Consider the following 21,878-nt stretch of genomic DNA (forward strand, 5'->3'; position numbering starts at 1 on the left):
GTTGCTCTATAGATGTAAATATATGCTTATATGTACTGTATGTGTGAATATAAAACACAACAAATCTGAGGCATTTACAGCAGTTATCTCCTTGATTTCCCTTTACAATTCAGTGGCCTGCCATGAAACACACACAAACACTCTCATACAGCAGTAAATGTATATACAGAGATGCGCACACACACACACACACACACACACTTGCGTATTCTTCGCTAAGATGGGAGGAAAGTTGCAATGGGTATGGACACCCAGGTCACCTCGCTTGTAAAAGACCGAAAAAGGAGAAAAAGTTAAAACACACGCTCATAAAAAGGAAAATATATATAGATATAATTCTCAAAAGGTCAACCCCCCTCCATCTCTGTTCATGTAGAGCTCCCTCCCCACCACCCGATAAACCCAAGACCTTGTGACAGATTTTGCCCAAAAGGGCTTTGAGGTAAAAGTAGATAAGAGTCCTGCTTAGCTGGGAGAGCTAAAGAGCTGTGCGGGCACAGTTTGCGCCTGCCCACTCTCTCGCTCAGTGTATCTTATAAACACATGAGTACAGACATTCAAATAGAAAAAACAAAAACAAACGCAAAATAATGGCTCAACTCGTAGATGTGTGTATGGTTTGTTTTTGTTTTTTCGCGTTTTTCTCTTTTGTGCATTGTAAACCCCTGTGGGTTCGCAGTGCTGGATTGCTGGTTAAAAGGGCGGCTCGATTGGGAACGCTGGTTGGAAATTGTTCCATGAAACAGAGCCTGCTGGACGTTGGGATGTAGATGAATCCCCCTCCACGAGCCGCTTTGGTGCAGATTCAGAAAATGTAGAGTGAGTATGAAGAAAAGACTACAAGGAGAGAGGGAAGAAGGAAAACGGGGAATGGGGCAGATGGATTTAAAAAGAAAAAAAATATATATATATGGGGTAGATCCACAAGTGGACTGGCTGACAGGCTAGTTCAGGCAAAGTACATGGTGTGCTGGGTATCATAGTGGATTTGAACTGCCTTTGCCAATGCCTGGGGGTCTCGGCCATTACTCTGGCCTGAGACGTGGCTGCCTTCGGCGCTGCAAGACAAAAAAGTAGTGTCAGTACGGTTTTCCTTTCTGTACCATCAATACAGATTAGAAAGCCATTTAATAATTTAGCTTTTAGGTGCTTTAGAGTTTTAAACTAATAGGTTAAAGTGAGTTGATGCACAGACTTCTATATTAAAAACCAATTAAAAAAAAGTTTTACATTAGAACTTAAACAATGTGGTTAATTTGAAAGGTTTTAGAAACATCTTAAACACTCATTTATGTTTTATCTGATAATGACATTGTTGTAGTTACATACGAGGCTCCCTTACCTGTCATGGTCTTTGTCCACCAGGTGGTAGCGGGCTCGGAAAGCCACCAACCTGGCATAGTAGGCTGGGGCCGGGATGGAAACTGAGCGTGTGCAGCGAACATAGGTGTGACACAGCTGGTAGGTAAGGAGCTGCAGTTCATCGGCCGTGAAACAGTTGTCATCCCACAAGACGTGGTAGTGGGAGGGGCGACTGGTTCCCTGAAAGAGAAAGCAATGCAACAATGTCAATACTGCATTACAACTTCATGAAATGACTTCCTGCTCTATTCCAGCTCACTCACAACCGCAGATTTGCCTGGAATCTGTTTGTTGCTCTAATCTTTGTCCACCCTCCCAATGCTCTGGAAGCTATTCCACTGCAAAAAGTTAATAACCTGGACACAAATTTCACTCATTTTCCTTTATTATCATGTAAGCTCACCTGGATCCCAGCATGGCTGCACAGGTAGAAATCAAATTCGGACGGGTGTGTGATGGTGCTGTCCACTGTGGTGCCAGCTGGAACGTTACCACTCTTCCCAACCTGCAAGGGGTAATAAAGTCAGACTTAGGGAACAGATTGACCAATAGATATCCCTTAAATGCACACATCTGGGTAAACTGCTAACCCTCTCAGCTTTGTCAGAGCAGAAGAGACGAGTATGGTGACGTTTCTGGACCACAATGTAGGTAATGCCAGGCCTGTAATCCTCCTCCAGACTGATGCAGGCCTTCCTGATGGCTATCAGCTCGGGCCATGCTACCTGAAATACCAAAAATAATTTAATGAGTTTACACAAAACTCAAAGGCGTTTGATTTTACATATCATTCTGTTAGCTTTATGGTTTGTAATTTCTACATGCTGCCAGTATTACCTGTTTCATTTGTCCCTCTGATACACCACCACGATAATAGATGATGCGTGTGGGCTTGAAGCGTGTCGACTTGTAAAACTGGATTAGCAGTTCTCTGACCATGTTGGTAAGGTCTTGGATAACTTCCTGGCTGAAGAGCTGCTCCTGAAGATGCAAAACAAATCTGGAGTTAGTACAGGAAAGTATTAAAAAGTGAGCAAACTTTGGTTTAATGGACGTGAGCTGGGTCATACTGAGGTAAAACATTAGATCTGTTTTATAAAGACCATCTGTGTCAGTTTCAAGCACATCTGTAGTTACCTGGGACATGTCTTGTCGAGACGTCTGGACTCGCACCGTGGCGCAGTACCGGCTTGGGTGGCCATCCATGCTTCCCACCACTGCTGCGATGGATGGTTTTTTCCCGTCACCCGCTGGAGGATGTGTGACATCAGCACCCAGGAAGATGACAGGCTGCTGGAACACAGAGGGCCTGAAAAAAAACAAATAGGAGTATGCTTCATTTTTAATTTCATACTGCATAAACAGCACTAATACTGTAACAGTATAATTAATAATCCTCGCATGTTTGCAAAAAAAAAAAAAAAAAAAAAAAGTCTCTGTCCCACATGATTACCAAGGAAGATTTCATTTTCCAGAGAACATTTAAACAATCTTCACCATTCAAGAGAAGAAATTGCATCTCTGTGACCAAATTAGAATTCTTTCTGACCTCTGATGAGGCACCAAGACATTGTTGATGCCTCCTAGCTTGGCGTTAATCTTGAGGCAGAGGTTGGAGAGGGTCTGAGGGGAAGTCTTCACCACGTTCTTCACTTGCACGCACTGGGTGGCCATACCGAGGAGGGTGTCTCCCACCCGCTTTACCTCAGCTGCACAAGACAACCAACATGACCAAGATTACAGTCACAATATTGTTTAATCCATATAAGAAAGAAGAAAATAAAAATGAAGAAAAGTTCCTTACCGTAGACCGGTGTTTTGCCAGGAAGGATTACCACAATCAGCTGCAGACCAACGTAAGACATCTTAAGGTGTTTAAACATGGGCTCCACGCTATCAGCTCCTTGGGCATATTTACAGAAACAAGGCTGGCCTTGAATGGGCATCCCAGCATCCTTTGAAATTTTTCGCAGCTGGTCAGTGAAGCTCCTGTTAAAACCCCAGAGTTTATTATAAATCAGTCCCTTATCCAATTCAAGGTCGTGGGCAATTCCCATCTACTGCTGTGAAAAACCGCTTGCATATAAATATTCTCGATTTGTAGTTTAGAGTTAGTAGTAATGGCAACATGTTATATCAATGATCGTTAACATCATATTTAAAATCGTTGCACTCTTCAGAATCTGGGTTTTCTCATGCTGCACCCAAACAGTGATGATGCCGTGGGGGGGGGGGGATTTGAGCAGCTTAGTCTAAAGAGTTGGAGTATTAAAAGTGAGTTCTCATTTACAGAACTTAGTTTCATATTTTTGTGCACAGAATTAAATCCAGACATTTCACTGTAACACTGAGTGTTTAATATAAGCGTAAATGTTAGATATTTCTTTAAAATGTTGCACTAACAGCTGTTAAAAGCTTACTTGAGCAGGTCCTCACGACATTGTTTTTGTGGAGCGAAGCAGGCCACAGCCCAGACCTTGATCTCTATGCCAGCGTAGAACTGCTTGCCCCTCATGTCCCACACGCCCTGATTGGGCGTCGCCACTGTTTTATTCTGCGGAGAGAGCCCCTACACTCTTAGTCAACCCTGCAGTTGGATGAGCCAATACAAAAGCTGCAACAATTACAAGCAAACAAAGCATTAACCCTCTGAAGTCCAATCATCCTTAAGGTTAACACTAACCCTATGTTGAAGAGGGGAAAAAATAAATAAATAAATTTAAAAAATAAAAAAAATATAAATAAATAAAAAAATAGGACTTTGTTTTGTAAAAATGTGTAAAAAAAGTTTGTGTGTATGAGAATTTTGTCCACTGGTTGCCAAAACATGTGAAAACATTTTTTTTAATCCAAAAATGTAAAAATGAGATAGGGTTAGAGTTATATGCACACTGACCACTCAAAAAATAAGGGAACACTTCAAAATTACACATTGGCACTCAAATGACATTTCGGAGCCAAAATCTTTCACTGTGTAAGTTGTTGAGAACATGAGGATGTAACAGTCAGTGAAAAATATAATTTATTCCCTTTAAGGGCTTAGATAGATCAAATATAAGATTTTCAAAGTGTTCCCTTAATTTTCTTTATCCACATCCTTTGACCTCAGAGGGTTAACACACAGCTGAACATGCCTGTAAACACTGTACATTGGCTAGGAACACTGTACAAGTGTTAAAAGGCTTAAATGTTTGATACCTCAATACCAGTTTTACCATTGCTTATAGAGGGAGGGGGGGGGGGGGGGGGGAGTGTTAACACATGACATTTATTTTGGCATCACCAGACTTGTGTAAGAAAAAAAAAAGTCTCAGTTTTGAAGGCTGCAGTCAACCGAACAAAGTCCTGGCCGACTGAAGTATACCTACTCTTCAACCAAGTGTTTGGGGCAGTGGGTGTGGTGGGATACGCTTTACCTCTACATTTAGTAAGTCTGCCACAGCTGCTTGCATTTTATCCTAAATGAATTTGAAACAGACATAGAAAGTCATTATTTGCAACATATTCACTCTGTAATGGTTCACTTTTAGCTAAAATCTGGGAAACTGTCAGTTTAGATAGGAGCAGGAAGCCCATCCAAATTGGTCTGGGTCCATCCTTGCTGCCTCTGACAGATGATGGGGCTGTTGAAACAGTGGTCAAGTACAGATACATAGTTAAATATCTTCCTTCTTTTATGCTAAAGCTCAATGTGTTAAAGGCAAATGTTGAGACACTGTAGTACAGACTAGTTAACCATTTCTAAAGATATCATGCTGTTGAGCTGTGACATGCAAATTACTGACAAATTTAATGAGTTTAACTTAATGTGGCTACAACTGTAACAACATCAGTTGGTTTGCTGCCAATTCTGAGTACAAGTTCAACAAGTTGATTCACCAATTAAAGCTAGCAGTATCTAGGTTTGCCTTGAAGTCACCAGGGCTGGGTGAGTCCATAGTTGTGGTGTGGGGGGTGTTTCCGAGGTAGATTGTTACCCTGCTGCCAAAAATAATGACTTGGTCCCTCAAAGGCTAGTGCCAATTTGGTCAGTCATGTAAACGTATTGCGCGCAAAAAAATATAAATAGATTTAAAAAAAATAATAAAATCAGAACTTTTGATTCTTTTTAAATTGCCAAGAAATAACCGGTTTTCTTATATTGCTTCATGTCAGGGGTCCTAATGAGTAATATGAGTATAATGAGTATTGCATCCACTTAAAGAGACACCGAGCACTTCCAGTTTCAGTTGGGTTGCGACTGGAAATTCAAAGGGAAGCTTTCAATTAAGTTAATAAGATTTGCCAAAGGCCATTAGGAGCTTTGTTCTTCAAACTGAGTGGCCACATGGAACTTCAGTCGAATGCCAAAAGTTTAGTGGTTCTCCATCTCTTTTCAACACAACCTGAAAAATGTATTTAAAAAAAAAAAAAAGAAGATAAAAATACATATTTACAGGTTGTTCAGACTAATAAAAACTTCAGCGCATATTACACAGAAAAAAGGCGGCACGATTATATCACATTGAATAGAATGAAATGTGCGCATTTCATTCATACAAAGTGATCACAGAAATTGGAAAAAAGCTTTCTGTATGCATTAAGGGCACTTATGCTAGAAGCTGATTAGACTCAATATCCCAGCAGGCAAATGGCCAAATCATTCAGTGTTCTTTCAGGATCTTGGGTTTATGACGCAATGTATAGTTGAGGCAGTCAGAAGTGGATTTAAGCTTGGCACAGGTACTCCCCCCCTCCCAAATGAGAATATGCCTCTTTTTTTTTTTTTTATAAAAAGTTTAAAAAAGGCGCCAGAGAACTCTACGAGAAAGCTGGCCAAAGACTGAGCCAATATTTCCCCACAGGGATGATTAAAATTTAATCTTATCTTAGCAGAATCATTGCACACTGCCAGTGAGTGGCGAGTTTTAATCCAGCCCCTGTAGTATTTATATTAACCTTCTAATTTTCATATGAAAAATAGATTCACATTCACTCCACAGGCACAAACAGTGGAAGTGAAGACTAATTTTACTTTATTCCTGCATGGATAAGAGTCTTATCGTCTTCCGGTTGGCAGCATTTCCATTACCCCCCACCTTTACACACAATCCTTGAATCCCAATTCAGCCTCACATGCCTTCCCAGGCAATAGTCAAGATATTGAAGGCGAATAACTTATTGCTATATGGCTATTTATTAAATTCCTTATTTTAGCTAGGTAGATGCAAATGATGCCATCTAGCATCACAGATCCTAACAGAGCGGTAAACAAATTGAACATATCCAGGCTTTCATTGCATTAGCTGACTTGACACAACCTAAAACACCAGTCAGAGATAACAAATATCCCGACGGTGGGTATCAACTTTGTTAACTCAGGGTTTTTGCGCCTCACATAAAAGGGGTCGTTTGATGGGTCATTTGACTCTTCCTCTGCACAAAGTGGATCAGCTGAAGCACTGTCTGAAATCTATAAAGAACAAAAGAAATAAGTGAAATGACACACTTGCTACACATGACAGTAATGTGGGAGAAAACTGCTAACCTTGTGATGTGATCACCACAAGTGCACAGAGTGCTAAAATGTATAACCTCAAGTTGATTATTTTAACCACTCAGTGCATTGTTACTGCAGCCATTTACCTCTAAAAAGGCAGCTGCACATTAGAGTTCAGAAACTTTAACATGCATACATCTAAACAGCCACATTTGACTGTCTTAACCTTTAAAAAAAAAAGAAGAAAAGAACAAAAAAAAGATGTGGAAAAATCACTTTGATTTGTGAAATCAAAGTGAAATTGAAACAGCTGAATGTTCTGTGATTAACAGCCTACAAATGTGGCTGATTATTTTAACTACTCCAATAGCAGCTAATGGAACAGATTCATTCAGTGGTGTTGGTTAAGGCACAACTTAAAGCATAATTTATGGTCGAGCAAATATGTCCGTCTGTGTAGACGTTACCACTCGTACAGCGGGGGAGAGGGGCTTTCACTCACTGCAGATGGGCTCCCATGCAGTTCTCCAAAATTCAACTGCACGTCACTGGAAGCAGATGCTGTATGCCACTGCCAATGCCGACTGCTTGACAAGTGAGCCGGAATAGAGAAGTGAGCGACAGCGGAGTTCACTGGGAAAAACCGCAAAACAACAACATTTTGCTCTATATTCATGCTGTACTTTTTTTAATTAAAGACAAAGCATGAAGAGTACCGACAGTGGCCGCAGTGGAAACTTCATGTTTAACACTCCGTTTCACTTTAGCAGTTTGTATGTTGTAACTTCGCTCTTCTCCACTACTGGCTGACGGACCAACAACAGCACAAGCAAGAGTGGCCCGCAGACCGGCTGTACCACATACTTTGTACACTGCTTCCATACACAGAGCCCTCTGCAGGCAGATGGGCCATCCCCAGACCGCCCGCTGTCTGTGAACACGCTCTCCCTGCTGAACCATAAATTCTGCTTCAGTTGCTTATATACACTGTGTTCCTCCAGGAAACAATCAGTTACAGGATACAGCAAAAAGATGACAAAATGAAGATTTAAAACCAAAACTAAATGCTTCTAGCCAGGTCAAAAGAGCCACCTTCGTGACACTAAAAACTGACTTTAGGCTTCTCAACTTTAGATCCTCAAATGGCTGATTTGAAATTCAGTGGGCATATCTCAGTGGTCCACAGGCTCCTCATCTCATTTCTTCCACTTACAAAAAGCAGTCAATGCAATATCATTTAGATCTTTACATCCTGAAGCTGTCTTAATGAGGGGAAGAATATGCAAAAGGAGACACTTAATAGACATCTGAGATGCACCACAGGATTATAACATGGGAAAGGTCCAGGTCTTACAAGTGTGCATATGTTAAAGCCGACTACTGTATCACCTATACTTCCAGTTTAATGTATATGTAATGGGTATACTATTCAGCATGTACTCAAGTCATTAATCACTTTGGATATTTTAATTTAACTGTATTTACAAGATTATAAGCATCTCAATCCTTAGCTGTAAAACCTCTGCAAACCTGGAACATCCCCATGTCACAGCATTCACTCTGAAGCCCCGTCCCACGCCCACCCTGTGCATTCCCAACGGGCTTGCGCCCTGAGAATGCAGTCCCCTGCCCAGTACTCACCCTGCCACAGTCCCTCCCTGTGTCTGTACTCACCCGGCCCCCATACTGTAGCATGGGCGCTGGGAGGACACGCCCTGTCACCTCTGTCATGTCATTATGCACAACAATGCCAAATTCCTTCAGGTAAGGGTCGGGGCCCCCGACCATGCTGTTACTTTTGACCTGAGAAAGAGAAAGGAAGACCAGTTCACAGGAATCACAATACAATCAACCTGCCAGGGACTGGCATTTGAAAATGTACAGATAAATCTAGTATACTGACAATGACAACTGTGTTCATTGTCCCTTTTAAATAAATACACTCAAGTCAGACACTCAAATTTCTAATTTTCCTTTAGACATGGTTGGGTTTGAAGCAGTTGCTATAACTAAGCAAACAATTAAAAATACAGCATGATGATCCAGCCCCCAATGCCTCCTCAAACAGGGAACCAACTCTCACCAATCTGCTGATCTCTTCCTGTCTGTCGGGGGCTGAACGAGCTGTAGCTTTAATCATGGTTGATGTCTGGTTGTCGGTCAGTTTCTTGATACAGCGCTGGCCTGCTACTATGTTACAGACCTGCAGGAGGAGGAATGGGCATTTCATTAATTAAACAAAAATCAGATAAGAGGAGCAGCAGTGGGCAATCTGAAAAGGAAAAAATGTCACAACTTTTTATTAATTTTATTATTATTATGGGGCAGGGATAGCTCAGTAGGTAAAGTGGTCGCCCCATGATCGGAAGGTCGGCGGTTCGAATCCACTTAACGGCTACCCTGAGGTACCCCTGAGCAAGGTACCGTCCCTACACACTGCTCCCCGGGCGCCTGCTTAGTGGGCTGCCCACTGCTTCACTGAGTGAATGGGTCAAATGCAGAGAAAAACAAGTAATTTCCCCATGGGGATCAATAAAGTATCCATTATTATTATTATTATTATTATTATTATTATTATTATTATTATTATTATTATTATTATTAAAGGTATACTGCGTGAGAACATTTTCCATCTCCCCCCCCCCCCTCCAAAAAAAAAAAAAAAAAAAAAAAAAAAAGGGGGGGTTTCTCACCTCTAGGGGAAGGTAGGTGTGCTTCTGTTCCTGTCCTACTTGCAAACAGGGTAAGTGTGGATACTTGAGCTGTAGATTGTACTTCTGCTTGAAATACTGAGCTACTGTGCACTCCATGGCCTGGCCGTTCTCAAGCTGTAAGGGGAACCTGTGCATAAATGGAAAATGTGTGCAAGCCACATTGAAGTCTCCGTGAGTATGAATAAATAAGAAAATGTTTGCCTAGTTTAATTCTACATTTACAACACTTATAAGGGTATGACTTTGGTACACTTTACTACAGTGCAGGATTGCTACTTACGTCTGATGGCTGGCAGGTCGGCGCGTGACATTGCAAACTCGATACTTCCTCTTCATCTGACCACAGTGTGTGACCTCAACTTTCAAACCTGTTTAACAACACACCAAGAATAATTGCAATGTCTGGATAAAAAAAATAAAATAAAATGTAAAACACATTACTGTGTTTGCCTTTAGCAGGTTTAGCAGTCTGGTTTTTTGAGGCCATAATATCAATGCTGACACTCCAGCTAGCTATGCCTTTTCTTTAGACAGAAAAGTGTGCTTATACAAGCCCCACAGAGGCTAGAGAAGTGAAGAACAAAAAAAAAAAAAAGTTTAATTTCAAGTTTAACTATCTGGTTCTGAATTTCAACAAAAACATGTCAGCAGCTTCTGCTCTTTGTTGTGCAACTACCAGTTACAACATGTGAGGCTAAAGAAAGATCAAAACTGGTCAAAGAAATGTTTCTGTATTTTTGCTTAAAGAGAAAGTACTTTGATTTCCGCCAGTTGATTTAGATATAGCAGGACTGCATGACCCAGTTACCAGAGTGGATTTCTTTGTAACTTTTTATGGAGTGCGGAAGAGTTAAAGAGTCTAAAGTCATTCATAACGTGATAATGTGTGTCACTGACCTCCCCGGTCTGGCAGATTCTAAGCTCTTAATTCAGTTGGTGGTTGTGAGTGCTCACCTCTTATTTCCTTGGTGAACTTGACACGTTGTGAGTCAGTCAGTGGTTTGGTCTGTTCATTGATGTTTTGTATATCAAGCACCTCGCACATGAACTCGATCACAGGCTGAGCACGGTAGAAAGCAGTAGCTGAGACTGTTAAGGAAAAAAGAAAGTTATTCAACTGGTTTTATAAATCAGTAACTGAGGAAAAATGAATAGCAGTCAATACAGAAAAGCAAAGATGAACGAACCAATTAAAAATCCGGACCCGACAGAAATTTCTTTGTCAACTTCGCTATTTAAAGACCAAACACATAACAGCCTTGTGCGCTTCTGTGAACCAATACCTTGAGCTGTACTTTACAGGTGCAAAAGTTCAATGGAGATACTTGTGTTTAGGGCACCTTTCACTTTTACCCTTAATTATCTACCTTTATTTACCTTTTCAGATTCATATTATAAACACAACATGATTTGTAATGCATCTTATAAAGCAATATATTATGATGCTTTGCTAACATACTGAAACTTCATTTGAATTGCATTGTAATACTTACGACTGTTTCCGCCCAATCATTTCTTTACAAGTTTTTACTTGTAAAGAAAGTCAGTGTTTCTAGTCTAATGGGAGTCATGACACTGTACGAAATATTAAAGAAAGTATTCTAGTTGTAAGCACTTTCTTATTTCATTAGGCACATCTTGCTAGTACTGTGGTGGACCCCGTTTTTAATTCAGAACTGTTAATTCTTGGTGGCAAAGATTCAACAAGGTGCTGGAAATATTCCTGCAGCATTTTCATCCATAGTGACATGATAGCATTGCACAGTTGCAATTTGTCACTGCATCACATCTTTCTATTGGGGATTGGACTGAGACCCACTAACTGAGGCCATTTGAGTACAGTCAACTCATTGTCATGTTCAAGAAATCAGTTTAATGCAAGATTCGAACTCTCATTCAACTGTCACGGCAGAAATTAAGATTGATTGATCAAAGCAACATTTTTCCAATCTTTTGTACAGCTTCAGCAAACCTGTGTGAACTGCAACCTCAGTTTCCTGCTCTCAGCTGACAAGAGTGGCACGGTGTGGGTTTTTTTGGCTGCTGTAGCCCATCAGCTTCAAACTTTGAAGTGCACTTCCTGCTCTTGTTTGATAACAAGTGGTTATTTGAGTTACTGTTGCCTTCCTCAGCTCAAAGTAGTCTGGCAATTTTCCTTTTACCTCTGGTATCAACAAGACATTTTCACCCAGAGAACTGCCATTTGCTGGATATTTTCTCTTTCAGACCATTTGCTGTAAAACTAGAGATGGTTGTGTGGGAACATCACAGTAGATGAGCAGTTTCAGAAATACTCAGATCAACCCGTCAGGCACCAATAACCATGCCACGTTCACTCATGCTTGTCACTTTTCTCCATTCAGACACTGAACTTCAAGAGGTACTCTTGACCATGTGTACATGCCTAACTGCAGTGATATGCTGTCAAGATTGGCCAGTTAGATATTTGCTTCAATTGGCAGTTAACTGGGTGGCCAGTGAGCATCCTTACATCACATAAAAATCTCATTTTGGATGTTTTCAAATCAATAAAATTTCAAATCATAGCTGCAGAAAAATCTGTTTGTACCATCGATGTTGAGCATCATGTTCCACATGGCAGGACGGACAGACTGATGGAAACCAAACCACACCTCCCTGCCTCCACCAAGAGGATGGTAGTAACCCTCCGGAGGAGAGAAAAACGATCGCCCCACTGGAGTGTACCTGTGTGTAACCGAAAAACAAATTTTAGGTTTTATATTATCTAATTTTTGTATTTATTAACAAACCAGATGTTCACTTAACCATTAAGGTATATTTTTAAAACATGCAATAAAAAAAAAATCCAGACGCATTAGTCTGAAAGACAAAAGTGGGCATATGAGCATGCTAATAACTGCTCTATTGATCTGGATATTCGTAGTACAATGAATTCTTGATATGTTTAAGTCCTTCTCTTCTAAATACATCTGTGTTTACATTACTAAGTTATAACAGCTTTCAGGGAAAATTTAAGCCATTATTCTGACATTAGATTACATCAACAACACTGCAGAAAAGACGTGAATAAGCTGGTGATGCGTTTGTAAGTCATGGGTGAAAAGCCGTACCTCATGGAAGGCAGATGCCTTGTGATGACATCCAGAGCCTGAACGGAGTCCTCTGGCACCTCGTTAAGGTGACCCGACAGGGCTTCCAGCAGCATCTGAAGACTCACCACAGAAACCCACTGCAAGGACACCTTGAACGTCTGATCTTTCCCCTCACCAGGTAGGGTGACCTCCAGATCCACCTGAGGGCAGAAGAGGGCCAAGAATGATGAAAACAAAAGCTCAGCGAAGGGACATTGGTTGTAGAATGTGTGACAAGGGGTGATCAAAAAACCCAGAAATGCAAAACAAAGAATGTAATCATTTTTTGGATTACAAATAGATGAGCTAGAGTCACCAATGAAGAATCAAGGGGTATAAACCAGACAAAAACTGAAGGAAAGGACTTTAAGTTACCAAAATAAAGCAAATGAAATGTCAGTAAGTCATAAAAATGGCACCAAAACACTTTTTTAACTGGTCATGCAGATATTAGTAACCCACTTTGTATTACTGAGATCTCATTTCCACATATACTGGCCAGATACAAACAGATTAAATTATTGGAGTGAAATTTATTGTTTCCTTTAAACATAAATTTTCATCATCAGGCTTTTTTGTCAGCTTAAATTACATAGTCGATGAAATATGAATGCCTGCATACTGCATTTTCTATTAGAGGTCCTATCTAAAAGACCCCTCAGACCAGCACAGATCGCATTCCTGTTCCAGACTTTCCTAGAAATCCAGTTGGAAACCTTTCACTCAATTATGTAGTCTGCCTCCTTAAGCTGAGCCAGTAACCCATTTAATACGCCTGCCATTTCCTTCTTAAAATATGATCTACAATCACTGAGGTATGCCATTAAATACAAAACTTATCCCTTTATGGTGCATTAGAGCTGACAGTTTATGTGCCTGAAATACCAACCCTGTCCCTCCCTATTGGCAGTGGATGTGCTGTGTACATGTTCCTCTTCCCATCATAGCCAGGCTGTCGGTCACCAAAAATCTGCATCTTGAAATGCCGGACCATGGTATCCACCACCTCCCTACAGAAGCGAGGTCCAACAGGATAGTCAGGGCACATAATCAACATTCAGAGACATTTAGGCAGTCTGGTTGCAAAAGCAACAGATCAAAACGATCAGTATCTTCATGAATCTTTACCTGTTAACCCTTCGTGGTCGTTTCTCAGGCTTGATCTCAATATCATAGTGATAGACATCAATCTTGGGAATCTGCACCTGGAAGTGGTTGGCAAGGAGCCGGATGGGTTTCCCCACCGTGCCAAGGCCGGGACGCCGTGGAGGCTGAAACAGAGAGGTAGGGGCGGGCGGGCCTGAAAGGAAAAGAGTAATAATTTGCAACACAATAACAATAAATTGATTCCCTAACGTCCACATTTGAGACAAGTCTCATTTTAAACTTCGCATAAAGCACATTTGGCATTTAAATGTTTATAAAGGTGGTGACAGCTTGTTTAGCTTGCCATTAAATGTCATGTCTGATGGATGAATGTGCACTGCGCAACGCCAAGCTCATTGGAAACTCTCATTAGTGACACCTGCTTGAATGCACTAAAATGGTCTCGAACCCTGAAGGGCACATGCATGCTTTGATTGATCCGTAACTCTGGCCCCTGACCTACATGGGTCAACAAGGGGCTGGCGAAACAATGACCTCCAATTATCCTTCAACCCGCCCACTGCTCCACCCAGACACACAGGGTGCCCACCCTTTACGCCGAGACAAAGACAGCGCTCTTCTCAGACAAACAGCAGTGGGACCATATGGAGGGGTGCCATGCGGACAGTCTGGGATTACCGTTACAGTCCGCATCCAACTCCCATACATACAGAAACATACATATACACAATTTACGCTAGTACATGAGCCTCAATTTTAATCATAAAAGCCGCAAGTACCGAGGAACACAATATATGCACATATACATGCACAAGACCTCAAGCTTCCTGTTACAGTGAACCCAATAATGATTCATCTCTCAAATATCAACACTACTGATTTGCATCAACACGGGAGGAAGGAGGGAATGTGGTGCTTATTCTGTCAAAATCATCAGCTGATATGGCTAGCCAAGCATTACTTGGCACAAGAGCGCCTAAAAGGCTTAAAAATCAAATATCCTAATACAACTCTCTACAGGAGGGGAAAAAAGCTTTTGAATGCTTTAGCCAAACTAAAGCATGCACAAAATTTAAGCACTTAAAAGGAAATATATATACTTATGTGTAAATATAATAAGTGCTGGTAGCACCAAATGTTGCCTAATGCTTTTGTCAACTGCCAGCTAAGGGACTGCGGGGGTCCTCCTAAACTCCGTGCACCCACACGCTCCAGTTAACAACTGAAGCGTGAGAGCACAGACAACTGAGACCCTCCCCATCGCTTCCTAAAAACACGCTTCCCAACATGCCCTCATCTAGCCTGCGCACCCCAGATCACCCTCCTCCTCCCTCCTCTATTCTACCCACTCCTCCTCCATCACATGAACAAGCCATTAGTTCTTATGAAACATTATGTTTGACGATACGTGCTCAAGTAAGAAGCCATTTGTTGCACGTCTGCTTTTCTCTGCCACGATCTGGAAATACTCTGATGAGTCATTTAAATTTGTCCTACTGGCCTTGTTACAGATAGCAACAAAAGGCATACCAAATGTTCCACATTATGCTTGAAGCTACACGTCTCTGCATATGTTGTACTCATCATTTGTGTTGGTGTATGTCACAACTTACAGGCAGGATAATTTGCTTATGTAACATTTTGTCTCCAACGTGGGATTTTGTCACACTTGATCCTTCAGTTCTGCAAAACCAACACCTTTGATGCAGCTGTGTTTTACTAGGGAAGGAATAGTCCTCATTGAGGTACTTTTATTCATTGCTGCCTTATACTATCATTTGGCAGCTCCAGCTTTTCAGATTTGTTGATGCATATATTCTAAAGTCAAACCAATGTAATAAAGTACAACTTTTGTAATTTAAAACAGAAAAATATGAATGACTTGGCAGAAGTAAAAATGGATTTGGTGAATCTTATATAGCACTTTTCTACTCTGACTAACCCAAAAACTCTATGCTCTATATAAACGCTATCTAACAATCACACACATTCACTGTCCGATGGACACATTGGAGAGCAACTTGGGTTAGCATTTTGCCCAAGGACATTTGGCATGCAGACTGGAGGGATCGAACCAACAACCTTCCAATTAGCAGATGACCTGCTCTAACACCTAAGCTACAGCCAACCCAAAGACATTGTAAGGGATGTACAATAATTCTTTTAATGCAACAAGTAATAATGACACATTATAACAAACACAGCAATAGAAAATGGGCCCATTTGCCAAATTATTTTAGTGCAGGCTTAGCATGGACTAAATTTCAGCATTCAGCCATCTGCATAAATAATCCACTTTGTGTCTATGCAGCTAACAGACGACCTGCAGTCAACTGCAAAAACAACTTCTATTTCGTCTACCTTTGTGCATATGCGCAGATACCTTTGCACACAGATTTCTTTTGCTTTCAGCCCACTGTGTGAAAGTAGCAGAAAGTGTTTTTAGTATAGACATGATGCACAGCAACTTTGAGGGCTTCCTCTTCCACCAAAAACAGAGCTGTGCCTATATTTAGCCTCCTCAGCTGCTACATTACTACACTTAGAAATGTGTCTCAATGTGAAATGCCTAAAGTCATCCTTCCTCCACAACCACTCTTCTCTCCACTAACACCCCCCCCCCCCCCCCCCCCCAACTTGACCCAACATGAACTTTAAAATTGTAAAATATGAAAAGCACCCAGCACGAGATAGAAACTGATAGTTTTGTCTGACCAACTGTCTAAAGCGCAGCTATTTTCCAAGTACTTGTAATCCAATAACTAACAACTTATAGCAAATCTGAGTGTAACTGCTGGCTTTGCTGCCACAGGCAAGAAAAATATAGATCTACTTTTAAATTTAAACATAAATAATTAAGTTAGTATTGGATGACAATCCTAAAGTAAATCCGTTGGGCATGTTTCTTTGCCTTTAGACAATAATTCTGATGGCAAAGGAACCAAGCGGGACAGGCAAACCAAAAAAAAAAAAAAACAAAAAAAAAAAAACCAAGTATTGGATGACAATCCAGGCGACTGAACATTATACAAAACTTAAGCCACACATGTGGATAACACATTTCACTTTAAAGAACTTCTAAGTAAACATGGTCTTGTATTTTGTGAATGTCACAAGCTCATTCTCAGTAACAGCACTTTCAACTGCACAAGGGGTCGCCACAGTGGGCAGCTCCAAATGTTTGATTTGGCAGTTTTTACACCAGACGCCCATCCTGACACAACCCCGACGGGATCCGTCTTTCCTCCTGGGATCACACTGGGGTATCTCTCTCTTGTCTGGCAAATATGTAAACCACTACACTATGGAGCTACGAGGCACAGTTTCAATAAAAAAAAAAAAAAAAAAACAACTCAGTATTTAATACAGAGCCTACATATTTTAGCAAACCTGTCAGCTGCACTAACACAAGACAGCAGTGACAATCTGCACAGGTCTTTTAATTCATTTTTTCAACCAGAACATTAATGAAGTACTTAAACAGTGCTGAATACCATATAAATAGCAGCTCTCACATTTACAGCGAGCTTCCTCCATAATTTGTGCTTCTGCTCCAAATGAGACAGAGTTGCATCTACTTTGAGTCAGAGGAAGTGAAATTAACTTTCCCCCCTTACACACAAAATGACAGATGCACTAAAGGCAAACAAGCCTTCCTTTTCAAAACTTAAATCCAAACTGACCATAAACATTTCGGCCTCCCTATCTTACTGTAACACCCCACCCCCAACTCTTCACTGATCTAATTTAGACAAACCATTAGATCGTGTGCAGTGTACTCACACTTTCTGAGTAGGGTTTCCTACTAATGCACTGTAGAGCCTACTAATGCTATGCATGTCCCTGGTAACCACAGTGGAGCATAGACAGCTGGGCTTAAAGCTAAGCACGAGGATGATGGCTTGGCCCTGCGATGAGTCAGAGACTAAGAGCACCGAACAGGGAGTACACTGACGCCCACACCTGAAAATCACCCGGATTAAGGTACTACACCGAACAGGAGAAAGAGGAGATACATTAAGAAAGGCTTAGTGACCATTCACAATGTAGAAATATCCACACATCAGTGTAGAGATGTGCAGAAGAATCAGGCGAGCTGACTTAGATGATTTTAAATGTAACACAGGATGTCTTACTGACCATGTTTACCATTACGAATTAATGCATTTTCCAAATGGGATCTTATACTTCTACACTTCCTCTCAGTTTCACTCAGTGTCCTCCAGGCTTTTGTCTTTTCACTCATCTCTGCATACTCATGTTGTGTGACTCCACCACAATTTCGAGACAACAACAACCCAATTCAGAATTCTGTCACTGAATAGGCCACTCACTGCTGCATTTCACACCTCTAAGAACAGACAGTTGACCGTCTGCTTTACATCTTTCCTGTGTTTGAAGACATCCCCACCACTGAACAAGAGTATTGTTGAAGCACGACTAAACGGGAGACAGCAGACACACAGACTGGGCTACAAGACATTACTGTAACTGTAATTTAGAAGAGTTAAAAACTGCAACTAAGGCCGTCACAATATTAAAGCTTTGCGTTTATTTTGGTCATAAAGAAAAGAACGCGATTAGATATTAAGCATGTATAGAAATTTTGAAAAAGAGTCAAACTTATTTCTAATACATTCAGATTTACTTCACACCTGCACCGTGGCCAGTTTGCATTATATTAATATTATTATTAATAATTCAATATTAATAAAGATTAAGCACTGCCTTTGAAAAGGGCAGCAAAGCTTTACAAACATGCCAAAAAGAGAAATTCTAGAGCAGTGTTCACAGATCATATTTATATTCATCACAAAAAATCTCATTGTTACGTCTGTATCTATGAACGTGTAAACAAAGGCTTTGATAGAAAATCTCAATTCAAACTCCACAACCTAAACACTTGCTGTAGCAAAGTACACACAGCAGGCACAATAAGCAATCACTAATGTATAATAATAAATGCTGATTACTTGGGAGTCATTATTTCATTTCATTATGTGCAGCAATGATCCAAACACACCCCTGAAGGATAGATAGGATGCATTGTCCCCAATAAGCCTGGACCCTCACAGCTTCTTGCATCCATTTAACATTTTCTGCAGGAGCACATTTCCTGTTTAAATAACACATCTAGTGCTTCCTAATGCCACTACCTTTCTTCTGATTCTTGCGGGGAAATGTGTGGTCATTTAGAAAGTCAATAAATAAATAATAATAATAAACCATGTCAATGCTGTCGCATGAAGACTTTTCTGTTGAAAGATGCTTCGTTTATGAAAAGGCGCGTTTCCCACACACAAAAAAAAGAACACAATGTCTCCAGTGGGGTGGGGGGGAATATGACCTAAACATATTTTGCAGCTTTGTGACAATAACACTGCATATTGGACTGATGACCGCACAGGTGCATGATTTGACTTCCCACTGCATGCCTTTATTGCATCAAAATACGTGCCTTTGTTATCATATAGGAGACTATAATGGAGCTGGCCTGCAGATCTGATCGATAAGAGCGCCATCCATCCCTGCTGTGCTCTCACGGGCGCATGGCTGCTGCCCAAGGAGAGGCGCGCAAACCGATGACCACCTCACATTAAAAAAAACCACAAAATCACCACATCTGCAGAGTAAACGTGTTTTGTTGGCATTCATTTTGTCTTCCCAAACCATCGCTGTCATCTTGGACGGGCGGGGAGGGGGGTGTAAGAGACGAGCTTGCCTGCTCCTGATGGCGATGCAGGCAGATTTATATGATTTAACTGAGAGGGGGATTTTGCAAAAACACGTTACATTCCGCCGTATTTCGACGCAAACGCGCAGTCCCCTTGAAACAATCGGGTCGTAAAGGCGTGAAACGCCGAATAAACACAGCGAAACCAAACAACGTAAACATAGCACGACGCGGAAGGAAGGAAGGTCCCAGTTAAATCCCCACTCACACAATGCCAGCCCCGACACGACGAGTAGAGCGTGCCTGACATAAATATAACCCTCGGACACGGCGGGAGAGTGGATAAAAACAACCCCCTCCGGTACTAACAGGAAGAGGAGCCCCCCTTGGTTCGATGTAATTAACGTACTACGAGTACGTACACAAACACGGGCTTGGGCCTCGGCTTGTTTTCCCGTCACAGCGAGGCCTCGCTGCAGCCACGGCCCCCAGTGAAGCGACGCATTTGCGCACACGCGCCCCACACACGGCTCGCGCTCACAGCTCCTCGCTCCGCTCTCGCTTTCTTAAAAATCCTTACCGGGTCCGAGCGCTTCCATGGCCGAGGCCTCTCTCTCCGTCTCTGTCCCGGCCTGGCGGCTCCGTACCGACGCTGAAATTGGGGGCGGTATCTCGAAGCTTGAAAGTGGCTAAATTTAAGAAACGGGAGTATAGATAGACGCGTGGACGACTGCTGACTGGGCTGACCTGAACTGAGCTACCGCCGCTGCCGATGCTGCTGACGGTTTAGATATGCGCATGCGTCGGTTACAAGTGGCAAAATACACCGTAGGCTACCGCAGAGATGCAAGCAGTTGTTTTTACTAGTTATACTCAAAATTTCTTTGTTTGGGAGTTAAAATTAAATACAGCTTAAACAATATAGCATCAATAAGTATAATAGCATTTTTACACTATACAAATTACCCTTGTATTCATTCATTTTTCTATTATATCTTCAATTCATTTTCTCATTCATTCGACGCCTGAACGTCTCCAGTGTGGGATTAATAAAGTTTCTGTCTGTAAGCAGAGTATATACTAAATATTTGTTACACCAAATAAAAAAGATCAAAGTTTCTTAATGCTTAATTGTGCTGTGAGACATCAAAACATTTAAAGCAAATCTTGTGTAAGTTTTTTTGTTTTTTCAAACTGAGAAGCTTTTTAAGTGATACTTTCCAAGCAAGGTGCACATGCCCTGCTTTATTTTATCTGAATAAAGCAGAATAAAAGGTAGCAGCTTTTCATCAGTTTGTGTTTTTGTTATTTACTTGGATTATATCATAAGAAATCTTATTTTTTGAGAAGGGGTTAAGACCCCCAAACAGGTTGCTGTTCGAGTTTAAGATTTAAATTTGAATGTTTTTGTTTTTCCTTTGAAGATTTAGTTGGGACTTGTAGAAACATGGTCACAAAATAAAAATAAAGAAGAGAAACCCAAGGCAAGATATAAAATCTGGGCATCCTTACCTCTTCTAAATCCAAACCGGTCTTCATACCTCCTCCCTTTTCCGTTGCCTTGCTTTGGTAGTACATAACGCTCCAGGAACCGCCTTAAAATATAACCGTATTTTTTCTGCAACAACTCCCAGTTCATGGTTTCTGCTGTCAAGACGCTATAATTGGACGATACGCTCAATAACAGCCCCACACGATTCTCGCTCCGTGGTACCAGCTCGTTGCTCTTAGGCAGTACCATTGTTGCTACTCTACCTCCTCCAGTAGGATACCTCCACACTGAAATAAAAACCTGCGCTTAAACCCCTGCTATATACCTTTTTTCACCTGGACACGCATGCGCAGTTGTCTTAAGAAGTCACATCTGAAAAACTTTGTGTCAATAAAACTGAAACAATATTAGAATGATAAAATGTTTTTTTTAAATGCTGTAAATTGGAAATAAAAACCTAATGGCCAAGTATGTGCATTCAAGAAGTAGGACTCCAGTTTGGTTCTTGCTCTCTGTGCAGTGGTTCAGAGTGCAAGATGTTGAAATAAATTCGCTTATTGGTAAGTACATTTGGAGTGGAACATTGTGTTAGTGTCAGTTGTTGATTGATCATTACGAATCATCTGTTCAACTATATAGCAGAGCTGAAAAAACTGATTAAAGAATCAATGTCGCTTGTTGATTAACCTGGAGTATCAGCCTTTGGGTGGGGATGTGGGGGTGGGGGTGTCAGTTTCGGGGGTTATTGTTTGGTCTAACAAATGAAACTGTGGGATACTGCTAAAAATCCAAATGTTTCATTCAACCTTGCAAAAGACACAAATGTATTAAGCTGCAAAAACCTGGAAAAAATACTAATTAACAGAAGTCAAGGTTATGCAACTAATTTTGAGAAACAGACAACTCTTGGATTGGATTAATTAGTATCAACAAAGCG

At 41.1% G+C, this 21,878-nt stretch overlaps 1 protein-coding gene across 13 annotated transcripts; it reads right to left on the reverse strand.

Annotated features, from left to right (window-relative positions):
• Positions 1-21,217, reverse strand: ago4 (argonaute RISC component 4). 13 transcript variants are annotated; one of them, XM_080862754.1, is made up of 21 exons: positions 20,962-21,217; positions 13,797-13,968; positions 13,558-13,678; positions 12,648-12,829; positions 12,125-12,261; positions 10,510-10,644; positions 9,836-9,923; positions 9,535-9,682; positions 8,925-9,044; positions 8,516-8,644; positions 6,740-6,814; positions 4,779-4,820; positions 3,783-3,931; positions 3,167-3,351; positions 2,912-3,071; positions 2,500-2,671; positions 2,200-2,343; positions 1,953-2,087; positions 1,766-1,867; positions 1,343-1,542; positions 1-1,058 (listed from the first exon to the last, which is right to left on the reverse strand). In XM_080862754.1, exons 1-21 carry the CDS (start codon positions 21,188-21,190, stop codon positions 950-952), a joined length of 2,934 nt encoding a protein of 977 aa, XP_080718880.1. In that variant the 5' UTR covers positions 21,191-21,217; the 3' UTR covers positions 1-949. The 13 variants fall into 13 exon arrangements, with proteins under 13 accessions (XP_080718880.1, XP_080718879.1, XP_080718874.1 ...); XM_080862753.1 differs by having other exon boundaries at positions 3,783-3,916; positions 8,483-8,644; XM_080862748.1 differs by having other exon boundaries at positions 8,483-8,644.
• Positions 21,218-21,878: the final 661 nt, after the last annotated feature.

Source organism: Rhamphochromis sp. 'chilingali', assembly GCF_963969265.1.
Source record: "Rhamphochromis sp. 'chilingali' genome assembly, chromosome: 17".
Taxonomy (NCBI): Eukaryota; Metazoa; Chordata; class Actinopteri; order Cichliformes; family Cichlidae; genus Rhamphochromis; species Rhamphochromis sp. 'chilingali'.